The sequence below is a fragment of the Balaenoptera physalus genome, assembly GCF_965194825.1.
Source record: "Balaenoptera physalus genome assembly, chromosome: X".
Lineage (NCBI taxonomy): Eukaryota > Metazoa > Chordata > Mammalia > Artiodactyla > Balaenopteridae > Balaenoptera > Balaenoptera physalus.
In genome coordinates this window covers 76,459,004-76,485,423 of record NC_138903.1, presented here as the reverse complement: position 1 = coordinate 76,485,423, position 26,420 = coordinate 76,459,004, and the positions used below count along the sequence as shown (strand labels likewise).

At 33.3% G+C, this 26,420-nt stretch overlaps 1 protein-coding gene and 1 long non-coding RNA gene across 4 annotated transcripts in view; both read right to left on the bottom strand.

Annotated features, from left to right (window-relative positions):
- KLHL4 (kelch like family member 4) overlaps positions 1 to 4,250 on the bottom strand; it is a 110,454-nt gene extending 106,204 nt beyond the window's left edge. For all 3 annotated transcript variants that reach the window (XM_082447397.1, XM_082447398.1, XM_082447399.1), the window contains exon 1: positions 1,876 to 4,250. In XM_082447397.1, coding sequence (XP_082303523.1) covers positions 1,876 to 2,297 — 422 coding nt within the window. In that variant the 5' untranslated portion in view covers positions 2,298 to 4,250. The remainder of the gene's footprint in view (positions 1 to 1,875) is intronic.
- LOC309653125 overlaps positions 1 to 26,420 on the bottom strand; it is a 701,885-nt gene that overhangs the window by 614,901 nt on the left and 60,564 nt on the right. The window lies entirely within an intron of this gene.

Here is a 26,420-nt window from a genome sequence, read left to right as displayed (position 1 = left end):
CAATTAATAAGGTCCTCAATTTACCCCTTCTGTTCTGCTTAAAATATCATTGGCACATCTATAAAACCACTTCCTGTATTTATTTTAAGAAAATATTAACTTTCCAGTGTAACCATATGATATTTAACAGAAAATTTTTTAGAACATGAACACTATCAAGAATAAAATAAAAAGAGAAATATATTTAAAAAATATTATTTGGTGACACTTTATATTTGACATTTTATCTGGCATTTTTATTTAGCAGCTAATTTATTGTAAATATAGTCTCATGCTGGAAAATCAGTTTAGGGATCCTCAAAGAATTTTGTCAGGAAGTCACAGTGGATAATTTAAATTACTCTACAACAGAGTCAAATGTGCTTAATATTAACTTCCAAATTCAGCAGTTTTTAAAATTGTTGTTCATGGTGAGGGGAAATAATTTGAAAACCTGCTGAATCTAAAGTATAGATTATATATTACTTTGAAATCCAAGTATTTGTACTAAATACAACCTGCAATCCCAAAAGTTATATAGCATTTTCTGGAGTAATCACAAAAATATTTAGGAAAATTCTTACATACACATTTTATTTCTTAAGACATCTGTATCACAATCTATTATTATACTTAAATTCATTTCAAAAAATCATTTCATTATTTACATTTCATACAGAAAGACTGAGTTCGTATAAAAGTATCATTTTGCACAGTTGCTTTGTCTTTTGCCATAATGTTGTTATGCTATTTTTTCTATTGATTATGTTTTGAAATTATGGAAGCAAGGAACTGTCAGGTAGATATATTGCAAAAACATATCTAGAAGCAAATTTGCCAGTCCTTCTCCTCTAAACTTATGTAGAGACACAGTATACAGATACACAGTATACACAATATCCAGATTTCTAAATAAGTTAGCATACCTTCACGTTGAACTGCTATAAAATTTAAGACATTTCAAAAATACCTTTTTCTGTAGCTCTTTTACACTTTAATTACATTACCAAAATCGTTAATTGTGCCTACAACATGTTGGGGAAATAAAATCTGATAATGAAAAAAGAAAAAAAAAGTAAAGATCTACTAGATTAAGTTATGTTAGACAATATTAGAGGAGGGAACATAATTTCCTTCGACTCAAGTAATTCTGGTGGACAGAAAAATAAAGTCAAATATTTTATGAGCTATACTTAAACTATACTTTATTATCACTTCTTATTCAATTTTAATATTCTGAAACACCCGACATGTTCCATTTCCTACTTTAAGATCTCACTGCTGTAAGCAACATTTCATTACTTGCTTTATGCAAAATATTTTCATAATTGAAAACTAGCTATGAAACTAACACAACTTGAAATAAATCTCAAATGCCAAAGGAAACTGTTCTGTACTCTCACATAAAGATAACATTTATCAAGCGTCAATATAGCAACCACGTACTAAGGAGCAGATAAGGATGTGCTGAGCAGTCGGAGCTTGTATTTTGTCAGAGTTGGCCTGACAAAGTCAGAAAGAGTTCTATATAATTCATCACACTTGTACAAAAAATCATAACTATTTGAACATTCAAGCCATAGAGGATATATACAGAAAATTAGCAATTATAATAAACATCTCTTAGAACTGAAACAGTATTCTTAATGGAATCGGAATGGAATAGGAAAAGTAAACTCACAACTCTAAAGCATATATCCCACTAATTATCAAAATGAATGTATTATTACTATTTTCCTTTATAGACTTAAAGGAGGGGGTTACTTGGAGACCCTGATTGGCTGCATACAAATTCAGAGACTATTATAACACTTTTATTTAAACATTAAATAAGAGTTTTAGAGGATAAGTTAACCTAAGCTATGACTTTGTTGTTATATTTTCGAAAACTCCTACCTTGCTGTAGAATCTTCGGTATTGTCATCAGCCATCATCTCCAAATCTTGTGAGTGTTTCTCACAAGCTTCTTTAAACAAATTCTCCTCTGGAACTGCTTTAGGAGTATCTTCATTTGATCGAAGATGTTCTATCAGGTTTTGTGAGTGCCAATTCTGAAGGGCTCTTTGATGGGCAGGGGCCGATCCTGGCACTGGTGCCAGTATGTTGTGGTGGACAGGACTATTGCTTTTCTTCAGTCCATTTCTGTCCCGAGAGTGGTTCTTCAACCTGCCCTGAACCGGGGTCCCTCTATGCTCATATCCTTCCTGCTGAAGGCAGTTTCCAGTGTTGGGCGAACCTTGAGAAGGATGACTAAACCACCTCCAGCGTAGCCTTAGGATCTGTTTCACATCAAACTCTTTCTTGCCAGACACTGACATCGTTGCAGGAGGAAAGACAAAAGCCTTCTCTCACAGAAAGGAAACAGGCTTTGTTATCTCTTGTTTCTCTGCCTCTTCTGTAGGACTAACAAAAGCACAAGTGCCGAGAGCAGTCTTTCTTGCTCCCCCCTCCCCCGCTGTCTGTGGTATACTGTGAATACTTCTAGCTTTCCAGCTGAAGCAGAAAGCTGCAGCTAACAGTGTAGGTGGGAACCCATACTGACAGGATGATGAGGTCAGACCTTAACCAAGTAAATCAGCTTAGCACAGGAAAGCAGCTACCACAACACACTCCAGCTGCTAGATTCGCATGCTCCCAGCCCTCCCGCCTGGACTTGCAAATATCTAACCCAGCTCCTTCCTAACTGAAGTACAGTAGCTTCAGCCTTTAAATCCAAGCAAGTGAGCAAAAGCAAAGTGTTTAATCTAACTTCCTTCTAGATCCCACTCACCCCATCCCCTGCCAGATTTCATTTCCTGGCAACCCACTTTTAAAAATGTGCCACTTTGTCCTAGGAGAATTTGTAACAAGGAATTCATTATGATCTATTTTGGGGTTCTTATGGAAAATTTTATGGTGGTTCATTAAGGGAAAACATCTTGTCATCAGTCCCCTCATGGACGTTTGTAGTTATTTTTACAAAATATCTGAAAATGTGAGTGCCTTTATAGAAATATTTGCTTGAAAACCTGAACAATTCCAGAAACATAAGAAACTGTTGTTTACCCATGACTAAAAACACACACTCCACTAGGGAATGTAGTAACAGTATTTTAAGTCTACAGCTGAAGGAAGAGAGCAGTGTTTTTCTAAGCTCATTAGGTTAGAAGACATGTCTTCTCTCAGGAACCAAAACTTGAAAACCAATAGTTCATCCTGGCTCCATGCCAGTATAAACACTTCCTTATCATGCTCTTTACTTTCACAGGCAGTGTTAAAGGTCTATTTTCTTTGTTCAAAAGTCCGTATGAGAGGATGCAAAAGCATGTTTTGAAGTAACTCCAAATTGTCACATAACTCAGTAATAACTGTGCACAAAGTACTTTGAGGTATGAATCAGGCTCACTACTGTGTACAGGGATAAATGTTTCTATAACAGTATTGTATCAGGAATGTATTCACCAATGCCATTTTGAAATTTAGTTTGAATTTTATAACTTCCATGTCATGCATACATGTGATAAGGGGGAATTGTACCACTGGATCCTTAGAAAGAATATTGTAATTGTAAGGCTTTGATTTTAGTTCTGGCTTTACAGTTAATGAGCTGTATGATCTTGGACAAGTCATTTTACTTCTTTACATCAGTTATGAAGAACTGATATGGAGGCTGAACAAATTTCCAAGTTTATACTTGCAATGGATTTTTAAAAATTTGGAAATAGAGAATAAAATGAATATCTTTTTGTAAGTTTTGGTAGATATTTTACCTGCAATTTTCTATAAATCTAATTATACCTTTTCCTTTCCCCTCTTGCTGTGGTAGGTGTAATGGGAAATTTATGTGTCAACTTAAATGGGCTACAGGGTACCCAGATATTTGGTCAAACATTGTTTTGGGTGTTTCTGTGAAGGTGTTTTTGGATGAGTTTAACATTTAAATCAACAGACTAATAGATTGTCTTCCCTAGTGTGGGTGGGCCTCTTCTAATCAGTTGAAAGCCTGAATAAGCAGAATACTGACACTTCCCCAAATAAGAGGAAATTTCTCCTGCCTGACAGCCATTCAAGCTGGGACCTCATTTTTCTTCTTTTGTTTTCCTGACTTCAGGCTCAAACTGAAATATTGACTCTTCTTGGGTCTCAAGCCTGCTGGCCTTTGGATTAAAACTATATCATCAGCCCTCCTGGGTCTCCAACTTGCTGACTACAGATCTTGGGACTTGTCAGGCTCCATAATTATGTGAGCCAATTCCTTACAATAAATCAATTTCTATCTATCTATCTATCTATCTATCTATCTATCTATCTATCTATCTATCTATCTATCTATCTATCTATCGATCTACCTATCTACATCTCTATCTCTCTATCTATATTTTTCTAATACTAAGCAATTAATAAATACACACTGATAGATATATAGTTGATTTTTATACCAATTACAAGCAGGTTACTTCCATCTTCAATTTTCCAAACTATTTTCCAATAGGATCCTTAAGCCTCAGTGTTTGCATGTATCATCCTTTCTCCTTGGTGAATGTGTTGTCTGCTGCTGTTACTTAGCATATAAATAATTGAAGAGAATCTCAAATAGTTCTTTTGATGAGCCCCAGACACAGTGAGTCCTGGCAACTAAACATGAATTACCTTTCTGTTATCTGGGTAGATAACATTCCAAGTAAATGTCTAGTCAAGATTTGTATTTTAGGCCTTTGTATTCCCCACTGTGCCTAAAACACAATGTTGGACATAGAGTAAGTGAACTGTAAATACCAGGCAGAATGAATAAAACATTATAATAGAAGTGTAAATAGTATGTGGTAGGCACAAGAAGAATTACTGATTTGGCCATCTAAGCAGCTCTAAATAATACCTTCTTGGATACTAAGAATCTACAACTTTATTTTCCTAATATGTTCCCTGAGCTTGTTAATGATTCAGATATAATTGTGTATTTCCCTGTGTACCTTTTATAAGATGAATAGTAACTAATACCTGTCAAAATCTAAACACTGATAGTACAGTACTCTATATGATTCTACCAAGAATGCGCTTTATTAAAGTATGCAGATGATGGCCATTTTCTTAGATCTTGGACACAGAATTGTAGAATGACTAAGAAAGTATTGTCTAGAAAATAAAGAGAATAATATTTTATGAAGCATGAGGGTTCCTTTTAAGTTTCTCATTATAAAGGAAAGATTTAAGCATATTAAAACAAAAATAAAGATGTCTGTGAGGATAGGAACCATATTTTATTAATCATCTCCTACCCATTGCCTTACTATCTACTTGGTATCTAGTAACTATTTAATATAGGTAGAATTAATGAATGACAATTTCTAAATGATTTTATTATCACAGAACTTACTGTCTCAGTAAGTGCTGGAATTTTAAAATGAAAATGCCAAAATGGTTATGGGCTAAAATACCCTTCTAAATAATTAACGATTATACAAGTAGGGGGACAAGCCTGCAAACCAATTGAAATCTCCCAGTAACTTAGCAGCCATACACTCTCTTGATGTTGCATTCTGAGTAAAATCCTGGCCAGTAAATTAAATTAGTCAGCTGCTGGGACACTTCAGAAGTTAACATTATTCAAATGTACTTAGGAATATTTCTTTCCCAGAATTATATGATTATACAACTTAAAGAAAAATAACATGGTTATAGATTTCTGTGTAGTAAAGGCTGTACATAACAACTTATCACGGTCCTGATGTGGAACTATTCACTTGGCACAAACCACAGGAGGTAGTGCTATGGTGAAAAGAAAAGCAATATCAGATTTAGAAAGCTTGGATGCTAAACACATGGCTCTTAACCAATCCTGTCTTAAGTTACTGCACCCAAAATCACTACAAAATGTTGAAGGAGGCTAAAAAACATTAACATTGACTCATAGTCCCTGTCAGTTTCCTGACCCTGCAAAAGGAGATCAAAGAATTGAATGATACTGCTATAACAAAACTTCCTCAATTTATATCCACTTATTTAGGTGAACTAACTTTTTTCAGTGCTCATATCTGTAAAAACAAACAAATAAACAAAAATAAATTTTGCTCACACCTGTCTCATTCCAGCAAAAAGTAATATCCATTGTTGTTACTTGAACTTAGCACAAAAGCAAGCTCATTTGTCCTTACTAACAGTACATTCCCAGTAAAATTTTAATATGTGTTTAATATCTTTTATAAATATAAAATGCACCTATGTTGTTTTGTTTAATTATTAGAGTAATAGTTATAATGCTCCTTCAAGGAAAAAAATTATACTTAGAGTCAAAGGAAATTAAAAATAATCAATTTATGTATATATTTTTGTTGCAGGAATTATAAGATAATCAATAAAATACTTTTTGACAAAATATATTATGTTAGGAAATGATTATTTTAGAAAAGTTGAATGAAAATATAGGTTCAAGGAGAAAGTGAACTATTTAAAATTTCTGCTTCTAAAGAAAGTTTTCCCATGTATTATTAAATTAATGATAGAGGTATCAAATCACCACAGTATTTATTATATTCCATTGGATATATTTGAAAGAGTGATTTAAAAGATTTATTTTGAAATACCAATATTTTCAAATATGCTGGAAATTACACTCCTTGCAGCTATTTAAATGTATGATACAATATTTTAAATGTGAGCTTTGTAATGTATCAGGCTGTACAATGTTTTTCAAACTTTTTGTAGGGGTTATGTGGAGCAAAAATGTTTGAAGACAACATTTTGCTAAACGCTAACATTTGCTCAAGGCTAACTCAAATTTGAAAGAACATAACTTGATTTTAATCCCCTTTCTGTTCCATTTCATAGGTAAGTTAATTAGGGATGTTCTACAGTAGCTTTCTACAAATGCTCCACATTTATCCCTCACTTAGATCCCTTGAAATTTGACTGCTGCCCCTTTCTCTATATTGAAACTGTTCATTCCAATGCAACTGTTCTCAGACTTTAGTGAATCAAGACTTTACATATGTTACTTATTAAAACTATAGATTCTGATTAGTTTTGAGGTAGGGTACAGAAATCTGCCTTTTCAACAATCACTCTAGATGATTCCCTTTGTAGATGGCCCACAGATCACAATTTAAGAAATAGTGTTTTAAAGTAATCAATAGGAATTGTAAGACAGGGATGATTATCTTCATTAAATAATGTTCAAAGAACAGTGGGAGTCAAAAATAAACTTGTGCTTTGGCCACAACCCACGTGTCACCTTTGTTCAACATAACAACTCATATACTTTAAACATTTTTTATTCATTTGGAGCCTCAGTTTACTGTCTGAAGATAAACTTCAAGCTGTGTACAAATATTTTCTTTTTAATATTTTGTACTGGAAGCTAAAATCACTCATTGTTGAGTTACCAAATCAACAGTAATTAAGTCACCTATAAAAAGCAATATATACACATCTATAGGAATATAAACATGACATTTTTCCAGCCACATAACTATAATTGACTTGGACCCAGGTAGGTAATAGGGTAAAAGGGAGAGAGATGTTTTGTGTTTCTTCTTTATTACCTACAGTGGGTAGCAGAGTGCTGAACAGAGAAACAAGTGAGTTCTATCATTTGGTAGTACTGTGATGATGAGCTAACTGATTAACTCTCATTCATTCATTCAACAGACAAGTGATGGAGAAACAAGAAGTCGAGAAGGAACATTCAAGTTGGAGGAGGTTGACAGATGAAGTCTAGGGATAAAGCTGGTTCAGATCAAAAGAGAGCAGCCAGAGCACATGGGAGATAATATATAAGGATAAAGCCATTGAGAACTCCACCAAATATTGAATTAATGCCTCATTAAACCCTGTGGGTGGGCATCTCTGTTCTGGGAAGACTTGCATTATCTTCATCTTGGATTGCTAGGTATGCCACCTGCTATCTCAGTCCCTGTCTCCTTTTTATGCTACCCATAAAATGGTGGCCAAAAAAAAAAAGTAACCAATGATATGTCCCTAGTTGAATACAACTATTCTCATTGCTTATTTACTTAACGGCTTTTTTTTTTTTCATTTATGACTTCATTCATTCATTCATCCAACAGAAACTTATTGAGTGCGTACTATAAGCCAGGCTTTGAGGATGCAAATATGATTGCATTGTTCTTGCTCACAAGAACTTACCTTTTGCACTACTGACCATCCCATCTTTTTTGAAGCCTCCTCCTCCTTATCTTTCTTAAAATACTGTCTTTCCCTACCCTCTGTGGCCTGGTTTGCATTATTCTTTCCTCTTCCCCTGACATCTACCAGTGAGCAAGTCCTAAGTTTCAGGTTTGTATCACTGCTTTTACTAATTTACACTAACTGTCTTGTAAAGTGTATTCACCTTCAGATTTGAGCTATGATCTCTATGTCAGTGATTCCTAAATCTTTCTTTTAAGACACTCTATGATCTATATTTTGGATCCAAATATAGCTAGTTCTCTAGCTGCCTACAAGAACCTACTATATAAAAAGTGTTTACCTCTATTTCATGACTATTGAACCCTCAAGAATCTGTATGCTGAGATAACAGTGTATAACATAAAATGAATATCAGTTATTCCATAGGGTGATTACCTTGGATTAAAATTTTACTGACTTTGGATTAAACAGAAGTGGTTTTAGAAACAAAATTTTACTCTAAATATTTTTTTAAATTATCTTGGCCCTAAGCAGTGTGAACCTGACTGTAAATATAAACATGGACATTGGTCTTTAATTATATGAAATTATGATATATTTTAATGTTAGCTACTATAAATAAATACATGTTCAATATCACAAATATGTTCAGATGTAGTCATAACCTATTTTAATATTTAGTAAAATACAATCCTTTATTTTCAATTTTATTGAATAGATAAAAAGTTATTCTTATTCATTGTTTACCTTCAGTCATGAAGAAATGAAATGAAAATATGATTTGTTGAGACAAATTAAAATCATAAATTTTCACATTACAACTATTTAGATTCATTTCCAAGACCATGTGAATTGGGAAATTGAGAACATAATCCAGAAATATTACACTACCAAACATACTAGGGAGTAAAGAATATCTAAATTACCCCAAATTGCTTACCATTATGATGGAATCCATTAAAAGACTAATTGTATACATTATATTTAATCATGAGTAATAAAAATAAGACCAATTTTACTATTTTAAACTGAAGGCCTTTTCCTCATTTCAGAATGGAAACTTGAAAAGAGTAAAGTAATATACAATGGCAGAACAGAGTTTTTTTTTTGTTTCCTGCGACTGTGTACATGTGTATGTATGTGTGCATTTAATAGATCCTTTTATTTTTGAGGCTGTTTTTGGCCTTTTTAGAAGCCTCATGCCAGATATCTCATATATAATGAAGAAACTGCATATGATACAACTGAAGCAGGCAAAGGATGAATCTGAATTATCTATAATAGCTTTTATTAGTAAGTCCACAGTTATAGATGAAGTCAAAATCTAAATTCCACAAGGATTTTAATTATATTTGTTTTCCAAACATTTTGTAAAATGAGAAAAGAGCTTCTGGGAGAAACTTGAAAGAGAATTTAGAAACTACAACATAACAACCTCCCCCAAATTTCTGTGTACAGAACAGTATAATATTTCATAAATACAAATCCTGCAATGCAGCCTTCATGTGATGTGTATGTGTGTTTGTAAAAACACAGAAAAAAATATATATATAACATGAACCAAATCATGTCCTGTAGACTAAAAAAAAAAACAAAAAAAACCCCAAACTTCAAGCAGTACATTCTATGCCAAAATGTCAATAATACAATTTTTCTTCTCCGATCACTACACAAGTACACAGATAGGCAAACAGTCCCTGTCAAAGGCACACAGGTATAGTTATATGCTGATAAGCACACATATATACAAACACACATTGAATTCAGGTAGTTAGAAATTTAAGAGAGTAAAGAACTTTAATCTCTACTAAATTCTAACTCAATTGTATGAACATACAAGTCAGACCTACAAAATCACAGTTACCTGGTTAGCAACACACTTTGGCTTTAAGAAATTCATTCAAACTAATACACATACATGCATATGTATTATGTACATTCTCATAGTCATTACATAGAGAAGAAATTTACAGTAATATAATGTCACTTCATCTTGGTAACCTGTCTTTCACAAGTAATTCCTCTATATGTTGATTATCAATGCCTCATTTAGAATTGACAGTTGAAGTATAAAAATTAACTGTAGTTTCAGAAAATTATTGAGTATATATTTGTGGTATAAATATATTCACTATAGATATTTGCATTCAATGGATTATGAGAAGTAAATTCATATATCGAGGGTTGTACCGATAATTCAATTCAGGCACTATTTACTAACTACTTATTATGAACAAAGCATTGCTAGGTAATGGGAGATATTTACAGTCCAGTAAAAAATAAGAATTTTAGGAAGATAAATAGAGCAATATTGTGAAGGATGGATTACAGCAAAAAGAGAGGGAAACTGAAAATCAGGAGGCTGCTGCAACAGCATAGATAAAAGGTTAAAAGAGCCTGAATCATAATGATGGAAATGGGAAGTTGGGGAAAATCATGAATGAAATCATGAAGTAGCATGAACAGCATCTGATGACTGATTATATATGGATGTTGATATGAAGACATGAATCACAAATAACTATTTAGTTTCTGCCCTTGGTAACTTAAAGGTGGATGATGCAACAGGAAATAAAAAGTAAATAAGAACAGCTTCTCAGGTGGAATGTGAAAGTACAAGATGCAGAATGATGTAGGTTGAGTTTGATATCCCACTGGCATGGATCTGTTCAGTTGGTATTTGGAAATTTAGATCTGGAGCTCAATACAGAGCTCAAGGGTGGAGATGAAGATTTAAGAATTTTCCACCTAAGAGTTGATTATTAAAAGCTTATGAGTGGGGCTTCCCTGGTGGTGCAGTGGTTAAGAATCCACCTGCCAATGCAGGGGACATGGGTTCGATCCCTGGTCTGGGAAGATCCCACATGCCACGGAGCAACTGGGCCCGTGAGCCACAACTACTGAGCCTGTGCGTCTGGAGCCTGTGCTCTGCAACAAGAGAGACCGCGATAGTGAGAGGCCCGCGCACCACGATGAAGAGTGGCCCCCGCTTGCTGCAACTAGAGAAAAAAAAGCCCTCACATGGAAACGAAGACCCAAGACAGCCATAAATAAATTAAATTAAATTAAATTAAATTAAATTAAATTAAAAAAAAAAAAAGCTTATGAGTGGATCAGTTCACACAGAGATGTCTGTGAGGGTGGAGGGCAGAGAAAAAGGAAAAGACAGAGGAAACAATTTAGGAAATGTTTTTAGTGAGAGCCCAAGGTTCTCCATATTCTAAAGAAATACAGAATTAGAAAGAAAAGAGATTAAAATTGTTACACCAAAACCTAAATGAATTAGGCATAATAAACAAGACTCAAAGTAATTTCAATAGAGTTTAAGTTATGCTGTTATATAATATAGCACAGAAGACAGAGCTCATGTTCACAAGGTCAGAAATTTTAAGGATAACTCTGTGCTTGGTATCTGCTTAGATATTACAATGTTTCACCTAAACAGTAACAGGAGAGCAAATTTCATGAGTCATTTTTTATATTAACTACCTATTAGAATACTGAGGTTCAGGCTGAAGAAATTCACATAATATACATTATGTAAACCATATTTCTAGCTGTCTTGGAGATATGAATTGTGAGAACAGATGAAACTGTGTACACAAATGTAAAATCTTACCTGAAGCTTTCCATAGGCAATTGGAAATCTCAATTAATATCAAGCCTGAGTGAGCATTATATATTGAAGTTAATAATAATTTAAGGGCTCCGTTTAACAGTTTTATTTCTTTAAAATCTGATTAACGTCTCCTTGGTCATGCAGAAATGATGAGTTCCATGAAAAGGTATACTTAGCTTACAGTTAAAATGTTTTGAACAAAATGCCATTTGAAAAGAATGGCCTAGGATTATCAGGGCATGTGGCTTCAAAGACATCTCTGGATTAAATAGAGACATAAAATGGATGTAGCCTAGTCATCAAGAGATAACTAGAGAGATATGACTAAAGATTTTACAGAGAAATCTTTGAACTGATCCTATTTTCAGTTCCCTTACTTACGTGTTCTGTGAACAAAATCATAAAAACTGCCTTGTGACCCAGGTCGTTTTTGTAAAAGAAAGTAAAGAACAACATGCCCTTTCCCTAGCTTGTGAGATATTATGAGGGTAAGAAGAGCAATTTAATCTATAAGGTGTTTATAGTCATCTAGAAACAAAGTAAAAATACAATTTCTCATTATAAAACCATTATTTCAGAGGATTTTACTGTTGGAAAAAATTTATTTCAGCACATCCCTATGTTTTATGGAATATCATAAAAAATAAAGAAAATTCGTAGCCCTCAATACTGAGTAAATTGCTAGCTAATGGGATGGGCAGAACATATTGGGATGATTGGAAGTGTGGTTAAGAGTTAAAAGGAGTTACTGTTATCTCATAAAGAAGGTAAATGAAGTGTTCTTCTTAGAGTTAACAGTTCACTTTAATGATGTCATTTATCTCTTCTAAGTAAGCTTATAAACATGGCTGTCAGTTTAGAATGATCAAAGCAAAGTAATAAGGAAATGTGGAGAAGTGCACTATTTGTGCTGTCCAAGGAGAGAGAGAGAGAGAAAAAAATGCTAGCCTCTTTCAGTACAAAATATATGAAAGCTAACATTTTAGTCTTGATTTTTAAAACTGTGTTAGTTTACATTACAAAAAAGCTATATTCTGCCAAAACATTTTACTGAATTTTGCTTTAGTATGTAAACTCTGTTCTCATAAAACTGCTGTCTGTACACACACACACACACACACACACAGTTTCCTGTGTAGTAAATTGATACTATCCACAACTATTTTGCAAAAATATGTTAAATTTAGCCAAAAAATATAAAAAGAGGGCAATGTATGTGAAGAGCCAATTCAGAAGTGAAGGAAAAAACTTCATGTCCCCCAAAAATGTGAAGGAAAGCTCAGAATCACGTGTGATCAGAAAAGTGCAAATGAAAAATAAAAGTGAAATCAAATTTCATGTCAATCGAATTGGCACAAATTTAAGTCTTAAAATACCAAGAATTGACAAGGACATGAGGTTATGTCAGAAGAGTTACATTTAAATGATTAGTAAAATCATTTGTGGTTTCCATACAAATTTTAGAATTATTTGTTCTAGTTCTGTGAAAAATGCCATTACTATTTTGATAGGGATTACATTAAATCTGTAGATTTACTTGAGGGATATGGTCATTTTAACAATATTAATTCTTCCAATAGATGAGCATGGTGTAACTTTCCATTTGCTTGTGTCATTTTCAATTTCTTTCATCAGTGTCTTATAGTTTTCTTTTACCTCCTTGATTCAGTTTATTCTTAGGTATGTTATTCTTTTTGATGCAACTGTATATGGGATTCTTTTTCTTCCTTTCTCTTTCTGATAGTTTGTTGATAATATATAGAAGCACAACAGATTTTTGTACATTAATTTCATATCCTGCAAGTTTACCAAAGTCATTGATGAATTACAGTAGTTTTTTGGTTGTGTCTTTAGGATTTTCTATATATAGTATCATGCCATTTACAAACAGTGACAGTTTTACTTTTTCCTTTCCAGTTTGTATTCCTTTTATTTCTTTTTCTTGTCTGATTGCTGTCACTAGGACTTCCAATACTATGTTGAATAAAGGTGGTGAGAGTGGACCTTCTTGTCTTGTTCCTGATCTTAGGGTAAATTCTTTCAGTATTTCATCATTGAGTATGAAGTTGGCTGTAGGTTTTAGTTGTGAGATAATAATTTGGAATTCAAGGCTAGTCAACTCAGTGTCATGAAAAATGTTAGTGGTACAATACTCATGCACAAAATGACTAGAGAATACAAAATAAAATATAAACATGTATTAAATAGTATAGTGAGCATTAGAAGCAGAAATGGAGAGGGACTTCCCTTAAAAAGAGAACTCACTGGGGATTGAAGTCATCCAGGAAATCTACATGGAGAAGGTCTGGGCATTAAAGGATAAAGAAGTCTTAATAGATGAGTGAAGTTATTCCAAGCTAAGCAAATAGAATGTGCAATCACACTGAGTTGAAGGTACTGTCTTGTGGAATACAGTGAAGAGATTAGCCTGCTTGATGGAACAGCATGCATAAGCAAGCTAATGAGACAGGTAAGTATCTGTAACTAGTTGAATAACTAGAAAAAAGAATTAATTTACCAAGGTCTTACTAAAGGAACATCTTCTATGCTGTGGCAACGCTGTCTTCTGCCCTATTCTGTTTTATAGCTATTGTGAAAGACTTGACTGGGGGCAGAGATGGTTTTTCAGATATGCAGTGAAGCTCAGAGGATGGTCAAATACATTGTTTGACATATTTAACATGCAAAACTCTCTTAACAGGCTGGAAAAAAATGGCCAGATCTACCAAGAAGAAATTTAATATATACTTGTAATCAAATAAGTACAAAATACAGTGAGATATTTGTAACAGTATGAAAATTACTTCAGGATTTTATTATAAATTCATTCACTGAGTTTTGGTTTCTTTATCTGCAAACTGAGGTGATTAGATTAAGATATTTTGGTGCTTCCATGAGATTCTAAATTTCTATGATTTTTCACATCAATAGTTGAATATCACTGCAAAAATAACCAATGTGATCTTAGGTGAATTAATAAGAGTTTGAAGTACAGAAAAGGAACATGATACTCCAAATCTACTCTGTGATGGTCAGACCACACTTGAGCACATTTCTCTTAAGAACGTGATGAACTGGAGCTTGTCCAGAGGGAATGGATTATATGGTAAAAAAACAAACTATGCTAAGTGAGATACCTGGGAATATTGATCATCATATTTCAAAGGCTCTCCATTGAATGTAGGATACAATTTTAAAAATATAAAAATTTACTATGGCCTACAAAGTCCTACCTGATATGGTTCATACCTATCAAGGCCAAACCTAGAAATGCATCCATGGAACAACTCAACCAGTGAAGGTCCATTCAAGATAATCTTTCATAGGCATATCACTAAAGACAGAAATTTTGAAACTGACTCTAATCATGCTCAGAAAAGAGAAGTAATGTGCACCCTCAGTTGCCCTGCCTGATGTATGTTACTCTGTAGCATCATCTTGATTGACTCTACCTCTAACTCACTGAATTTCAGCCACATGGCTTCATCCCCTTAAATAAACCAAATGCTTTCCTGTCTCAGAGCTTTCACAAATTTGGTTTCTTCTTCTTGGACAACCCTATTGGAAATGTTCACTTGGCAATCCTAAGTATCTTTCAGGTTTCAGTTTAGAAGTCACTTCATAAAAGAAAGCGTCTAAGATATACCATGCTAAATCAGATCAGATCAGCCTGTTATAATCTCTTTAATGAATAACATAACTCTCTTGTCATACTGTTTAATATTCTTCCATATCAGTTTATCATGAGTTATAATTATATACTTATTTGATACTCTATGAGATCAAGAACTTTATTTTTTGGTAGAGAGTTTATATCTGAAACCTTCTGTTCTTTGTCTATTGTAGCAACTTAAATGAGTTTTCATCCTGGAGCAGAAGTCCATAGAGAGAGAAAAGGGCAGGAGAGTGTTGGAGAGGTGAATTGCTTTGAATAATAAATTTATGAGGAAGGTTCTGAATTTTTGGCATGCCCTGAGAGAGTGAGAATGAGGTGTCAGAAAAGTGGAGAGAAGAAATGTGAAAAATGAGATGAGGTAGACAAAGAGATAGGATCCATCTCAACATTGGAAGAAATGGGCAGTTAGAAATTTCCAGTGATGGCAATGGCCAAGGGATTTTAAGAAGTGATGTATAATACTCTAAATTTTTCTGCTGTGCCGCAAATTGATGACCCTAGTAATACAGGATATATTGGTTTGCTAGGGGTTCTATAACAAAATACCACGGATTGGGTGCCTTAGACAACAGAAATGTATTTTCTCATAGCTTTAGAGGCAAGAAGTCCAAAATCGAGATGTCAGCAGGTTTAACTTCTGAAGCCTCTCTTCTTGGCTTCCAGATGGACACCTTCTTGCTGTGTCTTCTCATGGCCTTTTATGTGTGTATCCCTGGTGTCTTGTGTCCAAATTTTCTCTTCTTATAAAGACACCAGTCAGATTAGATTAGGGCCCATCCTAATGGCCTCCTTTTAATTTAATTACCTCTTTAATGACCTTATATCTAAACACAGTCACATTCTGAGGTACTGAGGTTTAGGACTTCAACATATAAATTTGGGAGGACACAATTCAGCCCATAATATTGGGGAACAAGGTGAAACAGGCTTTTTTTCCCACTAAATATTGAATGAGGGATAGAGCAAGGTCATTTAAATATCAAGGGGAGGTGTAACTCCACAAAGATTGGGTATCTTTTAGGTAACTGGCTGTTTTGTTCCATTAGTTACTCTCACTTGTGAATATTTACAGAAGGTTAATAGAACAGCACAACTTTCTTTAATCCCAATAACATACTTATTATCCAGTTTTGCCATATTTCCTATCATTTTTATAAAGTTGAAGCTTGTAAGATTATTTCATTTGAATGAACAAACATAAGAAGAAGAGAGAAATAGTTGTTTCCACAATTCACAACTTGTGTATTACAGTATAAAATATTAAAAAAAAGTTTCATAGGCTTTTTGAGAATAAACAAGAAAACCAAAGAACATGAAACTAAAACTGTGGCACATTATTTGGGGAAGAGTGAATCCTAAGGATCATGTTAATAAACCACTAAAATTCTTAGTGAATCACCAAGGAGCCTATAAAAATTAAACTTATTTAATAAGCTTGATTTCTTCTTTGATGCTGACTATACAAAATTAAATGATTTATAAAGATTTTTAAAGTTTCTAAAATGTATTATTTATCTTAAGCTTTACTCTCTAAAGTCATATTTCTCCTTCCAGTAATTTAAAATTTTTATTAATTGAGTAATATAAGCAATCTGTACTGAGTTCAGGTGTATAAACGTAAAAACTACTTGGGAAAATGACATTATCTATATCTACTCTGGGCTCTGCCAGTCACCAGTTGATTAAGCTCCTTTTTATTCATCTTCATTAAGTATAATATGATTCTTTCATCCTTTCAAAGCACTTTGTTACTGATATACATAGAAGAAGTTGTAGCATTTGTTTAGTTGCTCCTTTGGTCACAAAATTTTATTACTTAGTATAAAATAATATATTTCTGTATATGAGGGGAGGGACATTTAATTATGACTTTATACACTTTTTTGCTATTTGAAAAATTTATAATGTGCATATATAACTAATAATAAAAATATTATATACCTCATAACATATCCAGACTAGCTGACAATCCCTTCAATTAATTTAAATCTGTGGTCATATATGTGCTAAGATAGTTAGTATTTTCTAAATGGGATCCATGTCAAAATGATAATAATGGATTAAAAATTGATGCTGAGTAAGATAAAAGATCAACACAGTAATATCATTTTTGCCAACTCTTAGTGTACTTCTATGGTAAAGCTATACTTAATTGCCAATAACAGTGAACTAATTAAACAATAGAAGTTTATTAAATGTATAATTTCTAAGAGATATGTGACTATATCCAAAAAAGGTTATTTAGACTTAATCAAATATCTAATATTTTATTAACCAAATATGTGGCCAGGAGATACAATTTATTCTTAATGAAAAAATAATTCATCATTGGCTTGCATTTGCCTTGGTTTTAACCTTTCCCCAATGTATAATGCAAAATATGTAAAGAAAAATGATTGAATTTACTACAAATTTAGAAATTGCATTGTAATACATGTTAAATGATGGAGGAAAAGTGTCCCATCAATACAAATGTATTTTTTAAAAGCAAAAATAAGTTTTATCTATCTATTCCTGGCTAAAGTCTGCCAATTTTCCAGTTTTCTACTTCAATGTCACTTCTTCAGGGAAGCAATCCATAGCACCATAGACAATGGGAGGCTCACTTTTCTGGTCTTCTTACACATGGTATTTTTCCTTCATAACACTTAGCATAAATTATTACATAAATTTATAATTATTTGCTTAATGGACCTCCACTTTAATTAACAGGGACCCTGTTTATTCTGTTCATCATTGTGTCCCTAACATTCATCAAAATGCCTTGTGGATAGTAAAAAACCTATAAATACTTGTCAAATGAGCAATTAAAGATATTAATGCCAGTTCTAATACACCATCATCAGTCATCTTGACCCAATTTCTTACTTTCTTAAGGTTATTTTAATAAGTGGTGCTCAATTGAAGTATTGTCCTCCATCAAGGGGACATTTGACAGTGTAAACACATTTAGTAGTCACAAATGGTGAAGAGTTGCTACTGGCAACTACAAGATAGAGGTCAGGTATGCTGATGAACACCTTACAATGTACAGGGCAACCTCCACAACAGCCCCAGCCCAAAATATCAATAGTGCTAAGGTTGAGAAACCCTGGATGAGATTAAGAGTTTTTTTGGGGTTTTTTTTTCAGTTGAGGTCAGGTTCAGGTAATAGGATACAAATATCAATAAGTTTCGTTGAAAGATTATTAAACTCACTTGTTTCTTGAAAAATATTTCATTTCTATTATCATTGTATATATATATATATACATATATATATAATATACTTTCAAAATTCATAAACAGAATTCATGGGTCACAAGCACAATAGCTAGTATCTTAATTCTTAGAGAATTTATTTCTAAGAATTTATGACAGCTCATAGGAAGGAGAAATATGAAGGTTAATTTACCTAAAGAAAAATCACTAAGTAATGATACCTTTTTCATTGACTTAATCCAAGATATCAAAGCAATACATCTTTTTCAAAAGTTACCTTCAGTGGGTAATAGTTTAGTTTAAATTTTTTTTTAAATTACTTCAATCATCTATTCTCAGCCTAAATGAAAGAAACAATATGATTATTTCATTTGGTTCCTTGCAAATATTGGGGTATAGAAGGCTGTTTATTTAGAGAAGCAATTTGTAAAAGTTATTAAACTGGTTATTGGACAAATCTATATATGTATAACTAAAATATTCCATTGGTGTAATTATTCAAGGTTGGCTGTCATAATGACAAAGCTGAGGATGTGTTTTCAACGTTTCTCCTCTGCAGAACAGAGTCCCTTATAAAGATATGTGTCAGAAATGAGCTCTACCTACCATTATAAGCCTTACTAAATTCAGGTATACTTGGATAGGCAAAATCTGAAAATTGTGTAATGTCTATTTATTGGAGAATATTGGGTGAGAAGTCTGACAAAATATTTTTAAATATCCAACTAGGAAAATTGACTCTTTATTTATAGATTGAGAACACTTGCTAGCCATACAAAATTAACCCCAGTTTTCATTAAAAAGGTCTGTGGCTGAATTTATCAAAATTTCTATTTCCCTACTCCTCATTCTCTTTTTTCTCAACAATGTAAAATTCCAAATCGATCTTGACTTTCAATATTTTCTAATGGTTTATAGGAATTAGCATAATAGGTATAATATCCCGTACACTAATAATATTTTTCCTTATAAAGCATGGGCTAAGCTTATATCAGTACTAAATTTATATTTCCAAGGAGAGGTAATAGAACATGTCCTGACAGTGTGTGTTTTCTGAGATACTATCAGAAATTATATTTAGTATTATTAAAAAATATTTAGGAATTTTTATTACTCCAATCTATCTCCATACTAAGAAACTTTGTTGACATAAGTGGGATTATAATTAATTGAAGAATATTAAATTGAGCTCTTTCTTGTTCTATTTGACACAGATGAGGTGGGGATGGAAGAGAGAGACAGTCAGGTGTTTCCAAACACATTTGCACTAAGTTATGTTATTTATCCCAGTGCTGAGTTTATTTATTATTTTTTTTATTGAGTTATAGCTGATGTGTAACATTATATAAGTTATACGTGTACAATATAGTGATTCATGATTTTTAAAGGTTATACTCCATTTAGAGTTATTATAAAGTATTGGCTATATTCCCTGTGGTGTACAACATATCCTTGTAGCTTATTTGATACATAATAGTTTGTACTTCTTAATCCCCTACCTCTATTTTGCCCCTCCATCCTTCCCTCTCCCCACTGGTAACCACTAGTTTGTTCTCTATATCTGTGAATTTGCTTTTTCTTTGGTTATATTCACTAGTTTATTGTGTTTTTAAGAGTCCACATATAAGTGATATCATACAGTATTTGTCTTTCTCTGTCTAACTTATTTAACTTAGCATAATACCCTCCATGTCCATCCATGTTGCTGCAAATGGCAAAATTTCATTCTTTTTTATGGCTGACTAGTATCCCATTGTGTATATATATATACCACATCATTTTTATCCATGCATCTGTTGATGGAAACTTAGGTTGCTTCTATATCTTGGCAATTGTAAATAACGCTGCTATGAAGATTGGGGTGCATGTATCTTTTTGAATTAGTGTTTTTGTTTTTTTCAGAAATATACCCAGGAGCAGAATTGCTGGGTCATATGGGTACTTCTATGAATTCAGTAAAGTTGCAGGATACGAACTTAAAATGCAGTAATCTGTTGCATTTCTATACACTAACAATGAACTATCAGAAAGAGAAATTAAGGAAAAAACCCTGTTTACCATATCATAAAAAGAATAAAATACCTGGGAATAAACCTATCTAAGTATATAAAAGACCTGTACTCAGAACACTATAAGACACTGATAAAATAAATTGAAAACCACACAAACAGATGGAAAGATATACCATGTTCTTGAATTGGAAGAATTAACATTGTTAAAATGACCATACTACCCAAAGCAATCTACAGATTCAATTCAATCCCTGTCAAAATACCAATGACATTTTTCATGGAACTAGAAAAAATAATTTTAAAATTTGTATGGAAACACAAAGACCCGAGATAACCAACACAAACTTAAAAAAAGGACAGAGAAGGAAAAATCACACACCTTGACTTCATACTACACTATGAAGCTACAATAATCAAAACAGTATGGTACTCTATTTTAGTTTCTGGGCATATACCTGGAAAAGACAAAAACTCTAATTCGAAAAGGTACATGCACCCCAATGTTCATAGAAACATTATTTACAATAGCCAAGACATAGAAGCAACTTAAATATCCATTGACAGATGAATGGATAAAGAAGATGTGGTATATATATATATATATTTCAATAAAAAAACAGTATGGTACTGGCCTGAAAACAGACACATAGATAAATAGAAAAGAATACAGAGCCCAGAGATAAACCCGCATACTTATGATCAATTAATCTACAACAAAGGAGGCAAGAATATACAATGGAGAAAAGAAAGTCTCTTCAATAAGTGGTGCTGGAAAAACTGGACAGCTACATGTAAAAGAGTGAAATTAGAACATTCTCTAATACCATATACAGAAATAAACTCAAAATGGATTAAAGACCTAAATGTAAGACTGGAAACCATAAAATACCTAGAGGAAAACATAGGCAGAATACTCTTTGACATAGATCGCAGCAAGATCTTTTTGAATCTGTCCCCTAAAGCAAAGGAAATAAAAGCAAAAATAAACAAACAGAGCCTAATTAAACTTAAAAGCTTTTGCACAGCATAGGAAACCATCAACAAAACAAAAAGACAACCTACTGAATGGGAGAAGATGTTTGCAAATGATATGACCAATAAAGAGTTAATATCCAACATATATAAACAGCTCATAGAACTCAACATCAAAAAAAAGAAAACAAATACCTGATTAAAAAATGGGCAGAAGAACTGAGTAGACATTTTTCCGAAGAGGAAATGCAGATGGTCAACAGGCACATTAAAAGATGCTCAAGATCACTAATCATCAGGGAAGCACAATTCAAAGCCACAATGAGATATCACTTCACACCTGTCATAATGGCTATCATCAAAAATAACACAAATAACAAATGTTGGTGAAGATGTGGAGAAAAGGTAACCCTTACACACTGTTGGTGGGAATGTTAATTGGTACAGCACTATGGAAAACAGTATGGAGGTTTCTCAAAAAACTAAAAATAGAGCTAGGGTTTCTTCGTAGTATATTCCACAATGTAAGTCTCAATTCTACTCTTACCCTCCCTCTATCAGCACCACTACGTATCTTTTAAAAGTATCTTCCATATTTTTCTATACTCCAATTTATTTCGATGGCATTTATTCCCAGTTTTCAAGAAACAATTTGTTCCTTGACAATGCATTTGATAATCTGAAATATCTCCATCCTTGACAAAAAATTAAAAGAGTTCGTTAAAGACCAATCTTAAAAGTTTAAAATATTTTACAGCTGGAGCTTCTAAAGAAAATTATCATATTAGATTAATAATAGTAATAATACTTGTGAAAATAAAAGTAAGACTAACACTTTTAGTAAGACATCTTAGAAAAAATAGATGTACATGTGCATGTGGATAAACATAACAATTCGTTTTAGATATCATTTAATCCATTTACATTTAAGGTAATTTTTGATATGTATGTTCCTATTCCCATTTTCTTAAATGTTTTGGGTTTGTTATTGTAGGTGTTTTCCTTCTCTTGTGTTTCTTGCCTAGAGAAGTTCCTTTAGCATTTGTTGTAAAGCTGGTTTGGTGGTGCTGAACTCTCTCAGCTTTTGCTTATCTGTAAAGATTTTAATTTCTCCATCAAATCTGAATGAGATCCTTGCTGGGTAGAGTAATCTTGGTTGTAGGTTTTTCTCCTTCATCACTTTAAATATGTCCTGCCCCTCCCTTCTGGCTTGCAGAGATTCTGCTGAAAGACCAGCTGTTAACCTTATGGGGATTCCCTTGTGTGTTATTTGTTGTTTTTCCCTTGCTGCTTTTAATATGTTTTCTTTATATTTAATTTTTGATAGTTTGATTAATATGTGTCTTGGCGTGTTTCTCCTTGGATTTATCCTGTATTGGACTCTCTGTGCTTCCAGGACTTGATTAACTATTTCCTTTCCCATATTAGGGAAGTTTTCAACTATAATTTCTTCAAATATTTTCTCAGTCCCTTTCTTTTTCTATGAAATTACTACTTTCTTACAATACTTTCCTGAGGTAATACCTACTACATGTAGGTTTTAGTACAGACCATTGTCTATGCGTTCTTGTTTGCTTATTTGACCTAGAAATAGCCTTAAGGTGAAACTTTTTTTTCCTATCCTTACACTAGTGAGTGTGCTACTTAAATATGACATATTGTTTTCACCTCTGTTGTGATTATGCTATGCTTTCTCCCTTACAGCACTGTGTTCCTAATCACAAGATTTATGATAATTTCCCCCTGATATAGCATTTTTAAATTTAAGTTTTCTTTCTGACATTATAAAAAGAAGATGTGCTTATTGTATGTGTGTGTATGTACTTATTATTGAGGCATCACCAAACCCTGAACAAATATCAGTAAGATATGATGGTACACAGTTCAAGAGAAAACTTTTATAAAAGAGAAAACCAAAATTAAGTGCTCTCATTTTGTCTAAGAAATGATGACACAACCTAATTTGCACATTTTATAGAGGCAAAGAAAATATTTGAAATCAATATTATACCAAAAGTTATATTTTTATAAACCATTACTGAAGAGCTACCATTTGCAAGATACTATTTTAAACTTCCCACCCCCACTCTCGGACACACAATTTGATTTGAAATAACGCTATGTTATTTTCTGATTTTTCTCAAGGTATGTACTGACGTTCTCAAACTGAATTTGCATTTCCTTTCACCTAAAAATTAACACATATATAGTACAGCACTTCTTAGGAGGAGGCAGGGAACATTGAAGAATTAGAGATAGGTTAGGATAACTCCAAAAATGTTGGAATCGCTGATTTACTAGTAAATCATGTTGGATGATAGGTCCTTCAGAAATGAATATGGCATTAACCAAATAATTATTTGGCCGTTGCAAGTATATAGGGAAATAAATGATTCAGAGACTTGGCGGTAGGCTCCTAAGCCTGCTGCTTCTCTAGGTCACTGGACCAAATTAGGTTTGAGTTAGGTATTCAATAGTAAGTTTCTACTATTAGAGAGCTGTTGATTCCCTGATGTAAAATAAGTGCCTTAGTAAAGAATTAGATGGAAAAATCAGGGGGAAGAAGAGCTTTATTTGTATAACAGATATATCTTTTTTTTTTTTTTTTTAAGGCACTCAAAATTTATTATTTATAATTACTATTACTTTTTTTTTTAACATCTTTATTGGCGTATAATTGCTTTACAATTAGTTTAGTTAGTTTCTGCTTTATAACAAAGTGAACCAGCTATAAATATACATATATCCCCATATCTCCTCCCTCTGGGATTACACCTTATTTTTTTATTTTTTATTTTTTTGTGATTTTTTTTTAACATTTTTATTGAAGTATAATTGCCTTACAATGGTGTGTTAGCTTCTGCTTTATACCAAAGTGAATCAGTTATACATATACAATATGTTCCCATTTCTCTTCCATCTTGCATCTCCCTCCCTCCCACCCTCCCCATCCCATCCCTCTAGGTGGTCACAAAGCACCGAGCTGATCTCCCTGTGCTATGCGGCTGCTTCCCACTAGTTATCTATTTTACATTTGGTAGTGTATATATGTCCATGACACTCTCTTACCCTGTCACATCTCACCCCACCCCGTCCCCATATCCTCAAGTCCATTCTCTAGTAGGTCTGTGTCTTTATTCCCGTCTTGCCACTAGGTTCTTCATGGCCCATTTTTTTTTTTTTCCCTTAGATTCCGTATATATGTGTTAGCATACTGTATTTGTTTTTCTCTTTCTGACTTACTTCACTCTGTATGACAGACTCTAACTCCATCCACCTCATTACAAATACCTCCATTTCATTTCTTTTTATGGCTGAGTAATATTCCATTGTATATATGTGCCACATCTTCTTTATCCATTCATCTGTCGATGGACATTTAGGTTGCTTCCATGTCCTGGCTATTGTAAATAGAGCTGCAATGAACATTTTGGTACATGACTCTTTTTGACCTATGGTTTTCTCAGGGTATATGCCCAGTAGTGGGATTGCTGGGTCGTATGGTAGTTCTATTTGTAGTTTTTTAAGGAACCTCCATACTGTTCTCCATAGTGGCTGTATCAATTTACATTCCCACCAACAGTGCAAGAGTGTTCCCTTTCCTCCACACCCTCTCCAGCATTTATTGTTTCTAGATTTTTTGATGATGGCCATTCTGACCGGTGTGAGATGATATCTCATTGTAGTTTTGATTTGCATTTCTCTAATGATTAATGATGTTGAGCATTCTTTCATGTGTCTATAGGCCATCTGTATATCTTCTTTGGAGAAATGTCTATTTAGGTCTTCGGCCCATTTTTGGATTGGGTTGTTCGTTTTTTTGTTATTGAGCTGCATGAGCTGCTTGTAAGTCTTGGAGATTAATCCTTTGTCAGTTGCTTCATTTGCAAATATTTTCTCCCATTCTGAGGGTTGTCTTTTGGTCTTGTTTATGGTTTCCTTTGCTGTGCAAAAGCTTTTAAGTTTCATTAGGTCCCATTTGTTTATTTGTGTTCTTATTTCCATTTCTCTGGGAGCTGGGTCAAAAAGAATCTTGCTGTGATGTATGTCATAGAGTGTTCTGCCTATGTTTTCCTCTAAGAGTTTGATAGTGTCTGCCCTTACACTTAGGTCTTTAATCCATTTTGAGTTTATTTTTGTGCATGGTGTCAGGGAGTGTTCTAATTTCATACTTTTACATGTACCTGTCCAATTTTCCCAGCACCACTTATTGAAGAGGCTGTCTTTTCTCCACTGTATATGCTTGCCTCCTTTATCGAAGATAAGGTGACCATATGTGTGTGGGTTTATCTCTGGGCTTTCTATCCTGTTCCATTGATCTATATTTCTGTTTTTGTGCCAGGACCAAACTGTCTTGATTACTGAAGGTTTGTAATATAGTCTGAAGTCAGGGAGCCTGATTCCCCCAGCCCCATTTTTCGTTCTCAAGATTGCTTTGGCTATTCGGGGTCTTTTGTGTTTCCATACAAATTGTGAAATTTTTTGTTCTAGTTCTGTGAAAAATGCCAGTGGTAGTTTGATAGGGATTGCATTGAATCTGTAGATTGCTTTGGGTAGTAGAGTCATTTTCACAATGTTGATTCTTCCAATCCAGGAACATGGTATATCTCTCCATCTATTTGTATCATCTTTAATTTCTTTCATCAGTGTCTTTTAATTTTCTGCATACAGGTCTTTTGTCTCCTTAGGTAGGTTTATTCCTAGATATTTTATTCTTTTTGTTGCAATGGTAAATGGGAGTGTTTTCTTAATTTCACTTTCAGATTTTTCGTCATTAGTGTATAGAAATGCAAGAGATTTCTGTGCATTAATTTTGTATCCTGCTACTTTACCAAAT